The sequence below is a fragment of the Melanostigma gelatinosum genome (assembly GCF_949748355.1).
Source record: "Melanostigma gelatinosum genome assembly, chromosome: 9".
In the NCBI taxonomy this organism is placed as follows: domain Eukaryota; kingdom Metazoa; phylum Chordata; class Actinopteri; order Perciformes; family Zoarcidae; genus Melanostigma; species Melanostigma gelatinosum.
Genome location: NC_136642.1, coordinates 26,259,410 through 26,278,753, shown reverse-complemented (window position 1 = coordinate 26,278,753; position 19,344 = coordinate 26,259,410). Strand labels below are relative to the sequence as shown.

Genomic DNA, 19,344 nt, shown 5'->3' with positions numbered 1-19,344 from the left:
TGCTGAAAAGTCGAAGTGAGATCTGCAAATTGTGTTTTACCATGTGACACAGTTTAAGGTATTGACAACAGACTGCACAATTAGCTAAATGAGTTCAGGCAACTGAGAACTTTGTTCAGCCAATGGGTTTTAGTGTTTTAGCAATTGAGAAATACTGTAATTGCATCCCCCACTTGGGTCCTTTCCTTGTGTCTTAGTCCTTCCAGGGATGCATGGAGGAAACCATGCGAGGAGCAAGGAAACGACAATTAAGAAACTTGAGAAGTACCCATTGACAGCACTGTGTATGGCGTCACCCTTGTCCGTGTGACCTCATGCACGTGCACGAGAGAAACTAGACGGGGACAAAAACACTCCAGAGGGAAACACTAATACAACTGAAAAAACAAATGGAAAAATTGGGATTTAAAATAGGATCAGATACTCCATAAACTATCTTTAGGTTTCAATTTATTATTTAAATTTAAAAAAAGAAAAAAAGAAGTATATCTTGTGTTTTATTCATCTATTTTAACTCCATTTTCTCTGTGTTCGACTTCTATAACAGTGTTTGGTTTATTGTAACTCTAGATCAGACACTGATATGATAGATATGATAAATGTGAACTTCAGAACACATTTTTTTCCTCTGAGTTTCATCATATTTGTATCAACGGAGGTATGACCAAATGTTATAATTAATACACAGCCTACATTATAGACTACATCACAGACTTCATGAAAAAAAAGAGAATCTCATATTTCCATGGAAGCAAAAAACCAACATAGCAAATTGGACAAAATAAAAAGTAAAAATAAAAAATGGCACTTTCTCGTTGATGTTAAAATGTTTCTTATGAGATCCTATTCATGTTATAAAATGATATTTTTCATGTTAGTCACTACACATTGTTTTAAGAACAAACTTTTCATGTCATAACAACATCTTGTTTTATCAAAAATCGTATTGTTACAACACAAAATCAACAAATCTCTTTAAAACAAGAACAGTTTGTCCTCGTAACATGATACGTAGTATAACCAGAATCTTCCTCACATTCCTATATGTCATTAACAAGAAACATATCATGTTATGACATGAGAAGGGTCTAGTTCACACAAGATAATGTTTCTGAGCTAAAATGTGTTTGTCATGTTGGCAGCAGGACTCTAGTTTTGGCTCAGGTCAGTAAGTCAGGGGTCCTTTCCAGGATTGGGGTCAGGTTTTGGTACCTGAAGACTCTACTCCATGGTGTGTGATTAAAAAAGCACTGATGATAAAGTGTGTGTGTGTTTGACAATATTCACAGTTGATTGGCACCATTTTTTCAGCAGCAGCTTCGGTTCTGAAAATGTCCGAGCTGCTCTCCCGTCTCTGGCTCGTTCCTGCTGGACTAGCAGTTGTGGCGAGACGCTCCTGCGAGTCCGTCCAGCCCTCTCTGCTGACAGGCCGGTCCTCCTCTGTCCTGCCTCGCTGAGGCTGGGTATCCGAACAACAAGGCACTGGTAAACCCTGACGCTGAAGGAAGAAGGGAGCGACAGCCCCCGACTTCCAGGACCTTGTCCACCGCCTCCAGCGTCCGGAGGTACAATCAGCTGACACCTGCTGTCCACTGGCCGCTCAGGAGGAGGAGCCCCGCCTGCCGTGATGTCCTGTGTAGCTCTGAGTGTCAGGGCCAGAGAGGACGTGAGGTGGAGACCAATTCGTCCAGAAGGAGACTGAGCATAGATGTGCAACTTAAACATAAACACAAACATCTGTATCCCTGAAGATTGCTTAAATGAGATTTGGCACACAGTAGCACTACATCATAGGTGGGGGTGGGGGGTTAAACAGATCACAGTGTCCAGCAGTCTCCCTGGATCCACACTCTCTTTTGTAGATCCCTCACATTGTGGAATACCTGGCACCAAACAACCAAGAGAGAATATTAAAAACAGGTTAAATCAGGACAAAAACAATGGGTTGTTGGGGATACTTTACCAGTGCAAATCAGCTTTAATCTGATGGATGCTCTGGACACGATCTGTTCACTTCAAACCACTCATCAATGCAGCTAAGTAAGGAAGAAGAGTGAAACACAAGGACAGATAATTGTACAGTAGTTCTCATAAAAACTCCAACATGTTGGATCTGGTGACATCTAGTGGTGACCACCCTTCACCACTAGATGTCACCAGATCACCAAATCAAGTGTTTTTCCTTCATCGTTCCCTGACAATGTTTTGGTAGTGAGCTGCGTTGGAGAGAAAAAGTAAAGCAAGAGAAAGAAACCTTCTTACCCTTTATGGTAGATACAGAGGCAGGGCAGGCGGGCGATGGTGTCTCCCTGCACCAGCTCCTCCAGGCATATTGCACATTCTCCTGCATCCTTGGTCAGGACGTCCTCTGTAATATGAAAGTAGGTTACACACAAAGAAACTGCAGCAAAGCATGATATATATGATACATGTTTCTGTATGTTTAAGTTGTAAAACCATCAACCAGCCAGGACGGCAGATGAAAATTTGCCTGCACAGCTAAATCTGGCATATTATGATAATTAATGAGCATCATCCCTTATTCAATAAAATACACATAAACATGTGAACATTTGTCTTCGTTTACCTTAAGTTTTTTTTGTGCTTCTGGTTATTCAATTTTTCTGGAGAGGTATACCGTTTAACAGGCACTGTTCTACTGAATTATTATTACTGTTATTGTAAGGAAAGTTATTTTTGTACGAGACTAGTAAAGTTTTTATCACCATGTTTTATTTCTTAACCAACATTTTAGGGATCTTTGTGCTTTTTACTTTGAATTGATTTATGTGAAGAAAAAAAAAGTATTATATATAAATATATATATAATATATATATTATATATAAACCACAAAAAAGGAAAGAAAATAGTTGTTTGCTGCTATATTAATGCTCTGAATCCCGTATATGGAACCTTTAAAATATTATATTTTCCTGTAGACGGTAATTCAAATGAAAACAGTTTATTGTACGCAGGAATTCATTGCAACCCTCCCACTAGATTACGATATCTTGTGTGCAAAGTTCACCTGTGGTCGGTGTTAGAGGAAGCTCATGTGTTCCTCTGGTGACGATGAATATACACAGCAATATTCATGCCAATCTGTTGTTGACACTCATAGGTGCAAAATCAACCCAGAATTCCACCTCTGCAACCAGCCATGATGTGTATAATAGTTACAATATACGTATAGATAATATATATATGTATAGAATAAGATAAGTTTGTATTGCATATACAAAAAGTATATATATACACATGCATAACTTTATAGTGTTATGAATAATCTATGTGCAGCATACCAGGCTGTTCTAACTATAACTATGAAGAGTCAGGTGATGTATTACAAAGAGAAAATCCCCACAGAGAGGCGAGTGGACTTTCACCAGGGAGACTGGTCATGTCCCAAGTGAAACCAAAAGTCAACTTCCATACTTCAGCAACACCACTTCAGTACGGATTGTAACCCAAACCACCATCTTCTCCTAAACCTACCCAAGTTTAGTTGCTCAAACCCTGCAGCGGCTTCCACAGGCGCACTGATGCTCGTGTTGCTGGCCATTTGTAGGAAAGTGTACGAAAAATAAGAACTTTTCACAAGATATCATTCAGTCATATGAGGATACGTTAATTATAGACACATTATACAGTAATACTACAGTACTGTGACTATATAATACAAATAAAAAGATTACTATGATATAGTATAAACTATATATAATTATACAAAAAAACACAATAACAATAATAATACTAAGATGTAGTTTTAAAGTAACATGCTTGTGTTGAATGTCACAACGACTTATAGTACTTCCTTAGTAATACTACACACAGTATACATAAGAATGCAGGTGTACTGTTGTAAGTGTCTCCACTACTACCTTCATATCTTTCATGCATACCCAAGTTGTAATTCTGTTATTACCAAAATATCCCTGAAGGCAGCATTGATGTGTTGGCTCACTTTGAAATATTTTCCTGTCTGTGTTACTGCACTCAATCTGGGCTGAATGGCCACCTGGAAAACTAAACCTCTGTATCCCTTCTGTGTGTGTGTGTGTTAACCCTCAGCAGTTCTCATCTTTTCCTGCTATGCATAGCATTGGTCCGGGTCTAAAGTGAAAGTCAGAGTATGCACCATTAAACCCGTCACCTGCAGCAAAACACACAGTCATTAGAACTGTCCTTATGTAACAGTGGATTAACCCACATAGGCCCAGAAAGCTAGTTATTATGGGCTGCAGCACAGCTCAGCTCGGCTGAGGGGGAAACATCTTTAATGACCTGTGCCGGTTCATTCATTCACTCATACAGTCAGATAGACAGATTGAGAATACTGATGTATGCTGCAGATACTCGCTTTCTTATTACTGTTCTCTTTCGTTGCTGGCCATTATTGTTCTCACTAGTGTCATAACCCAGCTCCTAGGCCATGACAAATATGGACGAGACACAAGGGATGGTGATAAAGTAAAGTATTTATTTTAACTAAATAAAGAAGTAATTACCTTTGTGAAGTGTGTCAGTCAGTAACATCAGTAATGTGAACGTGGATGCGTGTGAGATGAAGTGTGGGGTGTTGTCAGCGAAACCAAAGACCAAAACCAAAATATAACGGGCAGCCACTGGCAGAGATCACTCCACGTACGCCGGAGAAAGACCAGGGCAGAGCAACACTGGAGCAGGGCTTTTATGCTCCAGGACCAGGGCCCCGTTCCTCGTACATGCACTGTAAACCCAAATTTATTTCAAATTCAACTTTTGAGTAGTCATTACTTATACTTTCATGTTTTGTAAAACTAAACAACTGTGTCGTTACTAAATCTATTTAATTGTTTGCACTAATCAGCTGAAATATTGAGTGCAATGATCATGTTTAGCAGAGGTTACGTTTCTGTAAGGGCGGGGGGGAGGGGCCGTTTGAATTTCACTCGATAAAGCATTAGTGCCGTGTGCAGTGCAGTGACTAGTCCAAAGGAGTCCGCTCCTCCTGCGTCCGACCGTGAAATGTAACCTGGTTTTGACGGAGCTGCGGGATCTCGGAAACAACTTTACACCAAGTGGAATGGTGAGTGTGTACTCTCACCATATTGACTGTAATGTTAGATATCATTCTGGGAGCATTTATTTCTAGTAAGCTAAACGTTAACGCTAGCTGAGTGTTAGCACTTTAGCATGTGCTGTGTTTTAAGCTAGCTGACGATAACGTTACGTTAGCTTTTAAAAATGGTGTTTGGTTAGGTTGCACAGGAGTTATTTATTGCATTTATAGCAGTAACTTTGCTAGCTTCTCAAGGCAAGAGGTCATTAGTTGGTTATTAGCAGAGGCTGGGTAACGTTTTGCAGTGGAGTTAATGTTACTGGAACTGGGTTGTTGAGCTGAAAGTTGAGCTAATAGTTTTCTTCTTGTTTTCACAGGTTCTTGTGTATATTGTGAGTTCATAAGTCGACTCCGGGCGGATCCGCCCTCAGGTCGCCCCCGGATTGCGCACCGTCAAACAGCGGACTCGCTGCGGCCACCGGGCGTATCCGCACATCGAACGCGCCTTTTCCCCCCCATTCAAATACTGCAGGCAGGTAACAGGCAGCCTACCAGTGGCGGCTGGTGGAACATGTTCTAGGTAGGGCCATCCTATCAATTTCAGCAAACATCCCAGTATGATTTAATGCAAAAAAATGAAAGTATCAAACACGCATTACTACTTTGCAGTTAAATATTTAACATTTATTCCAACAAGAAAAAACACAGTAAATAACACTTATACACATATAATATAATATAATATAACATGTTCATTTATTGAGATGCCCCTATGGGAGGTAAAGATCAGGAGAAGTAAACATGAATACTGTAATAATAATAATAATGTAATTATGAATACTGATTTTAAATTAAGCTATGATGAGTTTTCACTGTTAATTTAACATCTCTATTACATGTTGATGCCTCCATGACCAAGTTAAGCAGATGAGACTGAGGACAGCTATGTAGAATAAAAGATGTTCACTTTGCCTAATATGTAGCTTGACAGAGTTCTCATGTGTGTCCTGGTGTTCTCATGTTTCCTTACCTCCTCATCCCTCACTCCCTAACTGTCCATGCTGGATCTGTCCCCGTTGTTTAAAAAAGCTAAATAAATTATTAGCATGGCGTCATCCAGCTAGCCAAACCTGTCTGGTGTACAGCTAGTACAGAAGCTTCGCATGTACTGCTTCCCTTTCCCGCGAGTCTGCTGTCTGAACACGAGAACACGCGAGATGAGAACTAGACACGAGCCCTGGCGAGAGACACAGGCACTCGCAGCCGTGGGCCAGATGATAATGGCCCTCCCGGAAGTCTTTTTAGGGCGCTGATTGGCTAAATTGTAAGTCACTCATTTATTTTTTTAATCAGCTCAGCTGCTTATTATGTTCAACGATGATGTTGGGAAGAGAATACACTGGAAATGGATAAATGGGAAAAAGTCCTTCAGCCAGATTGAGTCGAAGACTTTGCTCCTGCGTAAGTAACTGTAATATTTAATGAAAACAATTTGAAGTCACCCAGAGTACACAGACGTCATGGAGACCAGCTGCGAGCTCGAGCCATTGCTCAACCTGATATTGATGTCACTGAATCACAGGCTGAACTGGGTGATGGTGAAGACTGCAGCAGTTCTCAGGAAGTTGTCGACGCTAACATGCAGACACCCGAGCTTCTGGAGCCCGAACCAGTGGCTCTGAGGCACTCAAACCGATTGACTAAACCGCCAAAGCGATATATGCCATAAGACTGTATACCCCTACAGCGGACTGTATCCTTGAGCTTATACTCAGACAGACAACCTAAAAACACATACCTCATACATAAGGGAATGTCGGATGATGTAAAATATTGTGTTTAACTTAGGCCATATGTTGTTGTTAAAAGTATCAGGAAACTGTTATTCAGTTAAGAATGCTTGTTGTTGTTCTCAGTTAAAAGGGGGAATAATGTGGTGTATTGATCACATTACGTTACATGGTTGAAATGAGTACAAATGCTTTTGGACCTCAGTGAACACTGTCCTTTCATAGTAACTGTAGCGCGCATGCGGAGTACTGAGATAAGAGCTATCCATGGCCGAATAAAGTAAACAACGTTACATGTGCGTCCGCCTCGTAAATACAAAACACATACATTGCGAACACCACACGCCGCAGCCGAGCATTGACTGTCTCACAGACTGGATGCAGCCTTGCGCCGTTTTGCGAGTGGTACATTTTAGTACAGTGTCGGCGATGCGGAGAACATCGGGAAAGCTGCATGCCGTGCTGTTCGTAAAGTTTATTTGGCGCTTAATAAAGTAAAATCGTATCTATATTTTCCCTCCACGAGATGCACCGTGATCAGGACCAGTCCGATGCAAAGAGCCGCACACTAGCCCGAATGCAGCACAACAATGGAAGTGGAAGCAGTGCTCCTGCCCATCCAAATGTGAAAGTGCAACAAAAAGACGCCGCCCCTAAAATGAATGCATAATCGTGAAATAATCGTGATCGCAATATTGATCAAAATAATCGCGATTATGATTTTGGCCATAATCGTGCAGCCCTACAGCAGGCACATTTAAAGACATATAATCTGATTGATTGGGGTGATGAGGCACTTAAAATGAGCCTATACATTTCCCCAACACTTACGCATTTAACTTGTCTGCGATATTTTGCCATGCTTCTTGTCTAGCCCTCGCAGCGGTGTTAGACTTTGCCGTGATTATGGTCTTGAATTCCTCATATGCGTTCATGATCATCTCCTGCTCGTCAGCGGAGTAAAATGAGGCTCTTTCTTTGAGTTTATTTGCCATTGTACTGTTAGAAAATCATGGTTTCGGTGATCGACGCTTCCCCCTTTTGAAGTAGGACGGGCACACGCAATTATCCTGATCCTGATAGTCTGGTTCGAATTAACGAGAGTGTTTGAGCGCGGATCAGCCTTTGAGAAACCGAGATAGCCTGACATCAATCATCAGGTTAATTTAGGCTGGCTAATAGGACATTTGATCGACTTGGTTGAACCACGTGCGAGGAACGGGGCCCTGGTGCTCTGCATCAGGTAATCAGCCACGACTGCTGTTAGAGGCCGGGCCGTCACAGTAGCTACACACACACTGGAGGATACGGTGAGATAGGACGCTTGTCTGTGGGTTCACATGCAGTAAGACCAGCACAAAATTACTTTTTCTAATTTACAATTATTGCAAAAGGAACAGCTGGCTGAGCCCAATCAAATTTAACTCTAGAGTATGTTATTTTTTCATGTCAATAATATTGTTTATGTCGTTCATGCGTGCAGTGAGTCAGCAGGAGGTCAGCTGGCTTGGCCAGAGAGAGGCTGTGACGCACATGTGATCAACCTGTTCAGCCTGTGTGACCAGTGAGCAACTTTCACTGGAATGAATGGGGCATCATCTTTAAATATGTGTTTGATGCCCAGGAGTTAGCTGAGCATAAAGACTGTGTTTTTAGGTTATGCCATCTGTTTCAGTCTTTATGCTAAGCTAGGCTAATTGCTTCCTGACTGACTGTTAATCCTTCCATCTCACTCTCAAAGCAATTCAATATATCATCTGTATCTCACGTATTTCTATTCACATTGACACTGATTGTGCAACCAACTTCTGGTAGTCACAGAGGTTTAGGTGGTTCTATGCTCCAAATATGACATTAATGTGGGCTTCTTTGTAGCCATACGCTGAGTGTCTTCACTCTCGTTTTGGAACAAGCTTTGTCCACTTGGCGTTTCCCCAAACTATTTTAGCATTCTATTTTGTCCGCCATTTTCGTAGCTTCCTCTTGGACGCATGCTTACGATCTGACAGCTGGTCGCTTTGTACTTCATTGATGCAAAGAAATGTCCCACACATTGCAAAATCAGAAGATAGGTCAGAGTCAGAGGGCAGGGTCTCTGCAGATCCAGACACCACCACAAACTTCTGTCAGATGTGATGATTGAGAAGTATTATTTTTGTATGAGTCTACAAATTGTTTATTCTGAAAATCCTACTCATTCTGCCCATCTAAGATGCCAAACCTTCTAGTTTCATGGACCATTAAATATTGTCTCTGTATTCAGCTGGAAGATATATTTAAAAAAAAAAATTTGGCAACCCTGATCAATAGCTAGACTACAGACAACAGTTTAAAATATCTCTTTGACCTCTGTAATGACCAGGGTTGGGTACCGAAAACCGGTGCTGGTATGGTACCGGTTCCTATACGTCCGGTATCTACCGGACCGAAATGCAATGCAGATTTAGGTGCTTCCTTTCAGTGCCTGAGACGATTGAAATACTTTTTTTTACACTCTGATGACTCCGTCCTAGGTTAGCTCGTCCTAGGGCCGATGCTAACAATAGCATCGGTCCTCCGCTCCTCACTCATAATATTATTACAACCGGACGAGCCGTGGGCGCTTAGAAACAAACCCCTCCATCATTCTGACGAAGCTTCGGCCATGATTTATTGAAAAAAACAAAAAACGAGAACGAGATCTGTCATAAGGCTGGCAGACTACTGACTTCCTCCAACGACATCCGGGTACTTAGCGCTGCCGCTCATAAGCACAACAACACAGACACGCAAAACTTTCTTCTTCTTTGAGGTGTAGTGGCGGTTGGCAAATGACGAATTGGCGCATTAGCGCCACCAACTGGTTCAATAAAGTAAAAGAAGTCAGGAGAGGTCTTATTTTGCAAGAGAAGGCAAATATGCTCATATTTCTGCAAAATAATTGCTGAAGTTTGAAGCTGTAGTGTGTGTACAGAGTGTGTGTGTGTTTTGTATTTATTTTAATTTAAGTATACTGTAAACTGTTAACAGTTAATATATTGTTCATAGTTTGAAGTTAAAAAGTTTGAAGCTGTAGTTTGAAGCCAAGTGTTTTGTATTTATTTTAGTGCTGGGCAAGTTAACGCGTTCATTTCGCATTAACGCATTCATTAATTAACGCCGATAATTATTTTATCGCGCGTTAACGCATTTTTTAAATTTATTATAATTTATTTTTTTTTTTTATTGAAAGACAAGAGACAATACATATACATAACAACAAGAGGATGACAAGAACAGTGAGATAAAAGCCAGCAAACATCCTATCGTCAGACTCATGTTTCATGCAGAAAACTGCTTGCAACTCAACGACTCTAAGACGGAGGTCCTAGTTATTGCTCCAGAGGAGTTTGTCCCCATGATCAGGCAGATTATTAGTCCACTCTCCTCTGCTGCCCATTGCAACCTGCGCAATCTTGGGATTTTCTTTGATCGATCCATGTCGTTTGACCCTGATGTTAAGCAGCTGTCCAGGTCATGTTTCTTCCATCTAAGAAATATCAGTAAACTGAGATCTGTAGTATCAACACCTGAATTAGAGATGATCATACACACATTTATCTCTTCACGCATTGACTACTGCAACTCACTTTTCACATCACTCAGTGTATCTGCTCTTAACCGTCTGCAGGTCATCCAAAATGCTGCCGCCAGATTACTCACCAGGACAAATCGACGGTCTCACATCACCCCCGTACTCCGATCTCTCCACTGGCTTCCTGTAGCATCTCGGATACACTTTAAAATTCTCACCATCACTTACAGAGCACTTCACGGTCAGGCTCCGACTTATGTAGCTGATCTACTTCGCCCCTATTCACCCGCCCGCACTCTCAGGTCAAATGCTCTAGGTCTTCTGTCAGTCCCACGCACACGATTTAAGACCCGTGGTGACCGAGCCTTTGAGGCAGTGGCCCCGAGGCTCTGGAATGCTCTGCCTGCAACTCTGCGCCTCGCAGATACTGTGGATACCTTTAAAATCCAGCTCAAAACCCACCTGTTTAGGCTGGCGTTTGTGTAAAAGTAAACCCATGTCCTAGACCTGCTCTTAAAATATGTTTTCCATTTTTATTTTATTTTTAAATTTTCTCTGTGTAGATAATTTATTGACCCTAGGGTCACATTGTGTTTTTTATGCTTTTAAATGTCTGCTCTGTTAAGCCCTTTGTGATACTACTGTCTGTGAAAAGCGCTATATCAATAAAATTCATTCATTCATGTTTATCGTTTTGTATTGGAGATGTGATGTCCCTTCAGGGTTGCCGTAGAGAAAAGGCGACTTCCGCTGCTCTCCCTGGAGACTACTGGACATCGCTGCGGTAAAGTCAGCAGACACTCAGATCTCCGTGGTCAACTCAGCAGACACTTACATGTTAGTGCACCTATATGCTGAAATTCACGGTAAACGCATTTAAACGGCACCGATCGGGAGCGAGCGAAGGACTGTGAAAGTTAGTGGAAACATTAACCTGAGACAACATCCGGTTTCTTCAGACGAACAATCCGGTTTTCAGAATAAGATGCCAACAAAGTATGAATTATATTCACATTAAGTATGAAACATGCTACCTGCATCTCGTGAACCAAATGTTATTGCCCTTTTGGTCATATAGCAGTACGTTTAAAATAAAACTGCGCAATACACTCCTTTTGAATTCATTATTGAACTTTGCCATAACAATGCCAAAAAAATTGCCAAAAAAATCCATGCGATTAATCGCGATTAAATATTTTAATCGTTGCCCAGCACTAATTTATTTATATTTATAGTATACTTTAACAGTTAATATATTGTTCAATTTGAAGAAAAAAGTATCGGTTCAGGCACCGTTTAGGCACCGGTATCGGAAAAAACCCAAACGATACCCAACCCTAGTAATGACCCCAGCAGGGGATCAGCAAAGAGCTTTTACTGCAGCGGGCTGATCGCTGAGCTGTAGTTTCCTGTCTATGGTGTTTACTAGAATGAACAACTGGGCTCTGGCAGTGTCATCAGTCTGTTCCACAGCAGGTTGTAAATCTGAAACAGGGTCGTGAAAAATGTCATGCTGCAGAATGCGGCTCTCTGGAAACATGCATACAGGGGGCTGTGATGTTGTGTCCATGTGACAGCTGCTGTTTGTGTGTGTCTGGGTCATGAACCAGTGCTGGATATATTTAGGTGTAAATAAAGAGCACTACAAGGCCAAACCACAAGTCCTATTGACTGAGGTGTGGGGAAGTTTCACCTGGATCTTTGCTGTTTCTGCTGTGCAGGTTTCCGGCAGTAGCATTCTGATTGGCTGTGTCAATCATTAACAAATGATGTCAGTGACAGATTGTAAGAGGTCTTTGGTGGCAAAAATAATCTGTTCTGTCTTTTCACAATGTACTTGTGATACTTGACGTAAAAAACATGTCAAATTAGACAAGAAAAAACATCACTCAATAGCATGCAAAAAAAGACTAGACTGTTGATGTATTGCACAAGCTGAAGAGTGTGTGTGTGTGTTATAGTGGAGGGCAGTCTTTGCATGCCTAAAAGCAAACAACTGAGAGGAACATGAACATGCTGATTACAGTCCTTCAGGGTCATGTGAGCCAATGTGTGCATGTGCGTGTGTGCAGGCAGTCAGCAGGAAGGCCTGAGCGGGTGATTATCTTATTAGAATGGCCACAAACACCACGGAGCAGCTGTGATCACTGGGCTAAGTGACCATGATGTGGGGACACACGCACATCCACACCGCTCAACAAGTTCACATGGACTGTGTTGTTTGTTGACCCTCATCTTTACACCACATGCCCCCTATTTAAAGACAGTTTGAAGGACTCAGTCTCATCAGGACACATGTATATATAGTACATCAAGAGACACGCTGGAGGGCACAAAAGAGGTCTGCACACTTTTAGTTCACACTATTGCTTCATGAACAATGGCCAAGTCCGGGATTGTGGAATCTTTATGAGAAATAAACCATATTTCTTAACAGTGTGCAGACCTCCTTTGTGCTCAACAGTTACGTTTGTGTCTTTTGTCAGAGTATTTTTGTCAGGATGTGCACACTATTGGTCCCTCTTCAAAAGACATGTTGGACACAAAAAATATTTAAACAAGGCTAGGACTTTACAGCCATGCAGAGGGATGTAGACCGTGGGTATAAGTTGCCGTGTGTCTCAAGCGGATTGCCCTCACCTTCCACCATCCATATGGTAAGGGCACCATTGCTGCATCCTGGGCTTAGTGCCACCCTATGATTGTGATTGGTATAAATAAATACAAACAAGCTCGTTTTCTTTTCTTCCCTATTGCAGAAGGATAACGTGTGGAGTCGGACCTTTCTTCAGCACTGACACGGTGATGTGGAGAAAGGTCTGCCGATGTGAGACTAGCAGCCATGGCTCTGTGACACAGTACTTAGCTAAATGCTTGCACATCTTAGTTTATCGTGTTAGCACGCTAACATTTGCTAATTAGTGCTAAACATTAACTACAGCTGAAAATGTCATTCATTTTGCTGGTTTTTGGACATAACTATGTCGAATCATCAATCAACTATGGGTTTATGGGTGCACAAAGCACTGGGTCATAATTAGGGGTGGGAATCGCCAGAGATCTCGCGATACGATATTATCGCGATACTCCGATATTATCGCGATACTTTCACGATATTCTGAGTATTGTGATAACATATATTGCGATTTATTACTTTTTTCAAATTCAAATGATGTCCCCAAAGGAAAACTGTGTCAACATGTTTTATCTAATAAGATAAAGTTTTCAGTCTGTTCATCTCACTTCAATCATTTTTATTGCAGCAGAATATGATCGTCAAGCAGACAGACTGACCAACAATGTCATAAATGTTGCATGAACCTGACAAACTGAACAGTTTGTATTACTACATAGTCCAACCTAACTGTCAAACCTGTGGACTCAGTATATGAACTATAACTGATATAAGTAGGATATCAGAGTTATATAACTCAGCATAACTTGTGATGCGTGGACGTCGAGGGCAGAGAGACAGGTATGCGCTGCACTCTCCCCATGAGCCGGCTACTGTTGGCAGATTTAACCCCGTTGTGAGGTCAGATGTCTCTTTGTTTTGATCAACTTCCTACCAATCACGCTGACCCAGGACCTTTTCTGACCTCAGCAGAAAACAACTCAGCACCATCTAGTGGACTGAAAAAGCAATTGATTTGATTTTTCTAAAAAGATTTTTTTTTTTTTAGTTTATAAAATAAAAAATCAATACTTGGCGTCCATGTATTGATATAATATCGCCACGCAAAATATCGCGATACTATGCTGTATCGATTTTTTCCCCCACCCCTAGTCATAATGCATACATTTTGTCAAATGTACAAAAAATGTACTACTGGACATCGCTGCGGTAAAGTCAGCAGACACTCAGATCTCCGTGGTCAACTCAGCAGACACTTACATGTTAGTGCACCTATATGCTGAAATTCACGGTAAACGCATTTAAACGGCACAGATCGGTAGTGAGCGAAGGACTTTGAAAGTTAGCGGAAAGATGAATGTGAGACAACATCCGGTTTCTTCAGACGAACATCCGGTTTTCAGAAGTATGAATTACATTCACATTAAGTAGAAAACATGCTGCCTGCATCTCGTGAACCAAATGTTATTGCACTTTTGTTCATATAGCAGTACTTTTAAAATAAAAGTGCGCAATACACTACTTTTGAATTCATAATTGAACTTTGCCACAACAATGCGATTAAATCACAAAAAAATCCATGCGATTAAATATTTTAATCGTTGCCCAGCACTAGTAATAATACAAAAAAGTTTCAGAAAGATTACCCAAGATTTCACAGGGAAGTAGACCGCAAACAGAGTATCACGTTACATACGCCTCTGTAAACTGTGGTTGCATATTTCATGAGGACGTTTTTTGAACACTGATGATCATCTATACTAGGATAATTATAAGCCTGTTGGAAGGACGAAGGTGTCATAATTACACATCCTGCATTTATTCTTTTTGTGATATTTTCTTATATTTCTATTACTTTTTATTTATCATATATTATCTTATATTGAAGTTAGTTTATTTAACATACTGTATATTTCTTCTTCGAAGTCTTTGTTCATTCAGTAAAAAAGAAAGAAAATAACTTTAAGTACAGAGGTAAAAATAAAACACTAAAGTGTGGTTTCCATGTTGTACTACCTTGCCATTTGCAAGGTCCTTCATCATTTCAAGAGCCAATTGTAAAAATAAATGTTATTTCTTGTTTCTATTATCTTATATTATCTTAGATCAAACCTAGTTTCAAAAAAAAAAAATCATAATACCGGTAGTTCTATTTTCTCACTGATTGTTCTGCAGCTACACAGTTTGTCTTTCGTAACTTATGTATATTATATTAGTGAGTCCTACCATTATACGTTACTCTGGGTTTGGTTAAACACAAGACCAGGTGAAGATCCATCTCATCCGAGGATACAAACTTGGAACACACAGGGCACTTGAAGCCTGGAAGAAAGAAAGGAAGCACACCCACACACACACACAATGTCAGAAGAATGATACGCTGAGGGAATCGTCTTAATCATTAAGTTCTCAGGTGGTCTGCTTTTCTCTGCAGCACCATGTATCCTGGTGTTTTAGGACTGCTTTTTCACTGACCACTTGTCAGTTTGTCCAGTTATATCTAGCCTCAGAAGCTATTGATGCAAACTGCCCAGTTGTATTTACTTATTATGTACATGTATTTATTGCAAACAAATGGGAAACACAACACATCACTATCTGTGGATAACCCAGGAAAGCCTTGCCCTCCCAGACACAACTGCTACCAGCAGCTAATGTTATAGTAAGGGGTCACTATTAAACATAACAGGAAAACTAGCCTGATTATCATGGCTATGTTATAGTCCTTATGCTTTTCTACACTACATTTATATACTACCCATGAATGTCTTCAGAGTTGCCACACAGTATTCAAATAGTGTCAACTCATCTGTCAGCCGGTCCCATATTACATTGGTGTAATGCAGAGATCTGCCTATTCTTTAAAACACATTTTAAAACACAATACAAAGCAATGCTTGCCCTTGTATTGCAGTTTGCAGTGCCCTCTGAACAGTTTTTGACTACTACCATTTGGTCAGTAGGCAACTTTGCATCAAGGCTGACAGACATGAGTACAGAGGCTGACTGCTGCTGAAACAAGGCTGATGAGAGGGAGTTTTGCTGCTACATTAACAATTTGATCCACTGTTAAAGTAAAAATATCACAGTGGCGCTTTAAGGATTCCAATTTAGTAACAGCTTTCACCAGGTTGGCAATCCCTTTGATTTGTTGACCTATATTTGTAAAAAGCACCGAACAGCCAGATGCCCCTTTTTATTTCACATGTGGCAGCCGGGGTGGGCGAGCCCAGGGAGTAGTGATGGCAGGAAGATACTACAGACTACCAGAGAGAAAGGGATTGCACTTTGCACACGCTCCCTTAGTGCCAGCAGGCAATCAGCGCAACAAGGCACACCTGAGAGAGCCGGCCAGTGGAGCTTCATGGGCGGATATAAAAGGAGAAGGAAGATGTGAAGTTGGAAGAGTAACTTAGGTGAAACCATTCAAGACGGTGAGATATTGTGAGACTACTTAGCAAACGACCCTGGAACGGAAGACGACCCCAACTGGATTGCCCCCGGCTACTGACCCCTGCTTGGAGGAGAACGACGCCCCTGCCCAATCCCTGGACCGTACGAGAATTGCACCTTGTGTATCAGACCCCGGAACTGCACCTAGACCCTTCTCTTGCTTAACGGACTTGTATTGGCTGTGTGGCTGCTGTGTCGTTACCAATACCCCAGTAAAGTATTTGATTGCCACGTCTTTAAGTCTCCGTGTCTTTATAAGTATTGCATATTGTCCAGTAACACCCCTGACCACCCCGGGGGCTGTTACAGTGGTGGAGAATGTGGGCAGACTTGATCGCTCCTTTTTTGACGGGCACCGCGCAACGGGCTTACCAAGACCTAGCCAATATTTCACCCGTCACCTACGCAGCACTGAAGGAGGAAGTGCTTCAGCGTAGCGGGGTGACTCTTCTGACAAAAGCGCAGCGATTTCATGAGTGGAATTATGATGCCACCCTCTCTCCAAGAGCGCAACTGTATGATATCACGCGGATCACTACCGCCTGGCTGATGTCGGAGCCCCTCTCATTTTCCCCCCTTGATCGGGTAATCATGGATAAGTTACTGAGGTCATTACCGTTTGAAGCAAAAAAATTGGCAGGACAAAAAAATCCCCGCAGTCTCGAGGAACTGACTGAGGTAATGGAGGGCTGGCAAGCGGCGCAGGCTCTGGTGCGTGGGGGAAGACCGCCCAAGATGGAAATATCCACCCGGCCCCGACTGTTGAAACATGGAGATTCCCCACGAGAGCCGGCCATGAGGACCCCTCCCGTGGAAACCCCCCAGCGCAGATCCCTGTTAACCCCCGACACCCGCAGGTGTTATGACTGTGGTGAGATGGGACATATTGCCTGGAACTGCCCACAGCGGGGGGACGCCCCCATGCCCACAGCTAGCGAGACTAGTCACCCCTGTGGACTACTGACCACCTGTTGGGCCCAACAGGGCGATTCGGCCCCACTCACCCCAGTACGAGCGAACGGGCATGACGCGGCCGCCCTGGTCGACTCCGGCAGCGCCGTCACCCTCGTCCGCCCCGACTTCGTCGAGCTACCCTACCTGAAAAGTACAGTATCAGTCACCTGTATTCACGGGGAGACCAGAGACTACCCCACCGCGATCCTAGAGCTTCACACCACCCAGGGGAAGAGCACCGGACCGGCAGGGGTGGTACCCGACCTACCGGTGGACCTCCTGATCGGAAGGGACTCCACTGTCTTCCCGGGGCTATGGAGAGGCCGGGCCAACGGGAAGAAAGCCCCACCACGAAAACCACACCGCACGCCAGGAAAGTTGTGTGGGTTTCAGGGGGCCGACCCCCTGAGCTCCACGTCCCCCCTCTCAGAAGGCGCCGCCAGCGCCGCCGTCCGGGCCGCGGAAGCCGCCATTCGTCCAGCCAGGGAGGAGGACCCTCTTCCAGCCCCCGAAGAAAGGGATCCAAGCCAGGCCAGTGAGGACGCCTGGGCTGATTTGTTCCCACTAAACCCCGAGGACCAACCCCTGCCTGCCCCTCTAGCGGGACGCTTCGGGACCGCCCAGCTGGAGGACGCCAACCTCCAAAATGCCCTGCGACAGGTGTCCGTGGTGGACGGCAAACCCATGGATGGGGTAAGACAAATAATTTACCCTCACTTTGCCATTAAAGCTAATTTGTTGTATCAAGTGGTAATGAAGGACGGGGCACCCCTTGAGTTGTTATTGGTGCCCCGCCCTTTTGTGTCGGTGGTGCTCCAGATGGCCCACACCCACCTGTTGGGGGCCCACCTGGGGGTGGAGAAAACCCTGGAAAGAATCAAGGCCCGGTTTTACTGGCCCGGGGTGAAAAAAACGGTGGAGGACTACTGCCGGAGCTGTCCTGACTGCCAGCGGGTCGCCCCCCAGCCGCACCATCGCAATCCGCTGATCCCCTTACCCATTATTTCAATTCCCTTCAGTAGGATTGCGATGGATTTGGTGGGACCCCTCCCAAGGTCCAGTAAGGGATTCCAGTACATCTTGGTGGTGCTGGATTACGCCACTCGCTACCCAGAGGCCATTCCCCTTCGGACCATGGCCACCAAAGGTATTGCCAGGGAATTAATGATGTTATTTTCTCGTGTAGGCATCCCGGACGAGATCTTGACTGATCAGGGGACCCCCTTCATGTCAAGAATCATGAGGGACCTGTGCGGGCTAATGAAGGTAAACCAGTTAAGAACGTCGGTATACCACCCGCAGACAGACGGCCTAGTAGAGAGGTTTAATCAGACCCTGAAACGGATGCTCCGGAAAGCCATGGAGGCAGACGGACGTAATTGGGATCAGCTGCTCCCTTTCCTCATGTTCTCCATTCGTGAGGTTCCCCAGGCCTCCACGGGATTTTCCCCCTTCGAGCTGTTGTACGGAAGACGGCCCCGGGGACTCCTCGACCTGGCCAAAGAGGCCTGGGAACACCAGCCATCACCCCACCGTACGCTGGTGGAACACGTGGAAGAGGTAAGAGAGAGAATGGCAACAATTTGGCCGATGGTTCGAGAACACATGGCCGAGGCCCAGACTGCCCAAGCCCGGGTCTACAATAGGGGAACCCAGCCCAGAGAATTTAGCCCGGGGGACCGAGTCCTGGTATTAGTCCCCACATCTGAGTGCAAATTCCTGGCTCGGTGGAATGGACCCTATGAAATAATGGAAAAAATAGGAGAAGTGAACTACAGGGTAAGACAACCAGGGCGACGACATCCAACAAAGGTGTATCACATTAACCTGCTAAAAAAATGGGTGGCCCGTGAGGCCCTATTTTCCCTCTCTCTCTCTTCCCCTCCCACCACAGGAAAGACGGAGGCAGTAGAGGTC

The 19,344-nt window shown here is 43.4% G+C and overlaps 1 protein-coding gene across 1 annotated transcript in view; it reads right to left on the bottom strand.

The window, feature by feature from the left end:
- Positions 1 to 809: 809 nt before the first annotated feature.
- The window catches only part of znrf2b (zinc and ring finger 2b), a 59,570-nt gene continuing 41,035 nt past the window's right edge, over positions 810 to 19,344 (bottom strand). Inside the window, exons 2-5 of the mRNA XM_079276007.1 lie at positions 15,247 to 15,342; positions 2,263 to 2,368; positions 1,964 to 2,036; positions 810 to 1,883 (exon numbers count right to left, since the gene is read on the bottom strand). Coding sequence (XP_079132133.1) covers positions 1,979 to 2,036; positions 2,263 to 2,368; positions 15,247 to 15,342 — 260 coding nt within the window. The 3' untranslated portion in view covers positions 810 to 1,883; positions 1,964 to 1,978. The remainder of the gene's footprint in view (positions 1,884 to 1,963; positions 2,037 to 2,262; positions 2,369 to 15,246; positions 15,343 to 19,344) is intronic.